Raw genomic sequence first — 1,436 nt, 5'->3', positions numbered from 1 at the left:
CCACGCAGTGGGACTGAACCCGGAACCATGTGGTTGGTAGGCAAGCTACTTACCACACAGCCACTCCTACGTCTATATATATACATATATATATATATATACACACATATATATATTTATATATATATATAATTTAATTTATATAAGGGCATTACAATACAATAAAGCCTCATGCTTAGAGGGACTCCATAAGTCAAAACTACCAAAATAAGCACATTTTTACCGATCGCAAAGGAATGCAACTTTCAAAGTTAACCTCCTAAAAACTTTTATATATATATATATATATATATACACACACACACATATGTATGTGTGTGTGTTTTCTTTATCACATTACTAATATATTATATGTAAATTTATTAATGTCATATTTTATACAGTTTGGAAAGACAATCTTAATATCTAATTAACATTGTAATTAGCATGATTGCTGTAAACTTGACTGCTATTGTTTCAGGGTGAGTACACCCCTGGACCCTCACTCCTTCTCACTCCTTCTCACTCACTCTGTCTCTTTCTTTCTCTTTGTATCCTTTCAGCCCCAACGGTATGTTGCTGCCCCACATTGCCAACCTCGATGCAATATGGACGACCACCGAATCCAGCCGGAACACACGGCACCAACACCACAGCAACAACAACCACAACAACAACAACTATAAGCAATATCAGCAACAGAAGTTAGCTTACAACTCGGCAGATGGCAGCACTGTTACTGGTGTCACCGCCATGTTGTTGTCATGGCGATTATTCTTTGTCCTAATCAGCTCTATATCAGTTGGGGTCTGCCAGTTACTGGCTTGAAGGGTCATAGGAAAATACGACCCTTAAACAAAAAGGACCATTTTAAAACCCTTTAGAACAATATTGTTCATTTTTCTTTCCCCTAATATTTACTGTCCCTTTTACCACAAACTGTTATGGTTTATTATCACTGTATAACAAAAACCCCTTATATCTTAAACCCTACAAATTTATTATATTCTAAAACAGCATCTCCCAACCTCACTGTATAACATAAACCCCTAAACATTAAACTTCTCCTTTATTATATTCTAAAACAACATCTCTCAATCCTTTAAACCTTTAGGGAACCCTTAAAATACATGACATGTCTCAGGAAACCCCTACACAACAACTATTCTACACTTTTAGGGATCCTTTTGTCTGCTTTTCACAAGGGATTCAACAAACCCTTAAACTGTCTTTGAAAGGATTTAAATCTATTCATCCATTTTCTCAATCCCACTATTTCTGGGATGTTCACAGGGGTAGAGTCCTCAGGCTCCTCCTCAATAGGGTCCCATCAAAAGCAGTCATCCTTATATTTCCCAGCTAGATTCCCAAACACAACCAACTGAGACTACGGATGTTATCCAGCCATTTCTTTTTTATATACATAGATATATATACATATATATACATATATAAGA

The 1,436-nt window shown here is 36.1% G+C and overlaps 1 protein-coding gene across 1 annotated transcript in view; it reads left to right on the top strand.

Moving 5' to 3' along the window:
* Positions 1–1,417, top strand: part of LOC106872267 (metalloprotease TIKI1) — a 98,308-nt gene extending 96,891 nt beyond the window's left edge. The window contains exon 7 of the mRNA XM_014919192.2: positions 543–1,417. Within this exon, the coding sequence (XP_014774678.1) occupies positions 543–807 (265 nt within the window). The 3' untranslated portion in view covers positions 808–1,417. The remainder of the gene's footprint in view (positions 1–542) is intronic.
* The last annotated feature ends 19 nt before the right edge of the window (positions 1,418–1,436 follow it).

This window comes from Octopus bimaculoides, chromosome 28 (assembly GCF_001194135.2).
Source record: "Octopus bimaculoides isolate UCB-OBI-ISO-001 chromosome 28, ASM119413v2, whole genome shotgun sequence".
NCBI lineage: Eukaryota > Metazoa > Mollusca > Cephalopoda > Octopoda > Octopodidae > Octopus > Octopus bimaculoides.
Note: the sequence above shows the minus strand (reverse complement) of the source record. Positions and strands in the feature narration are given on the sequence as shown.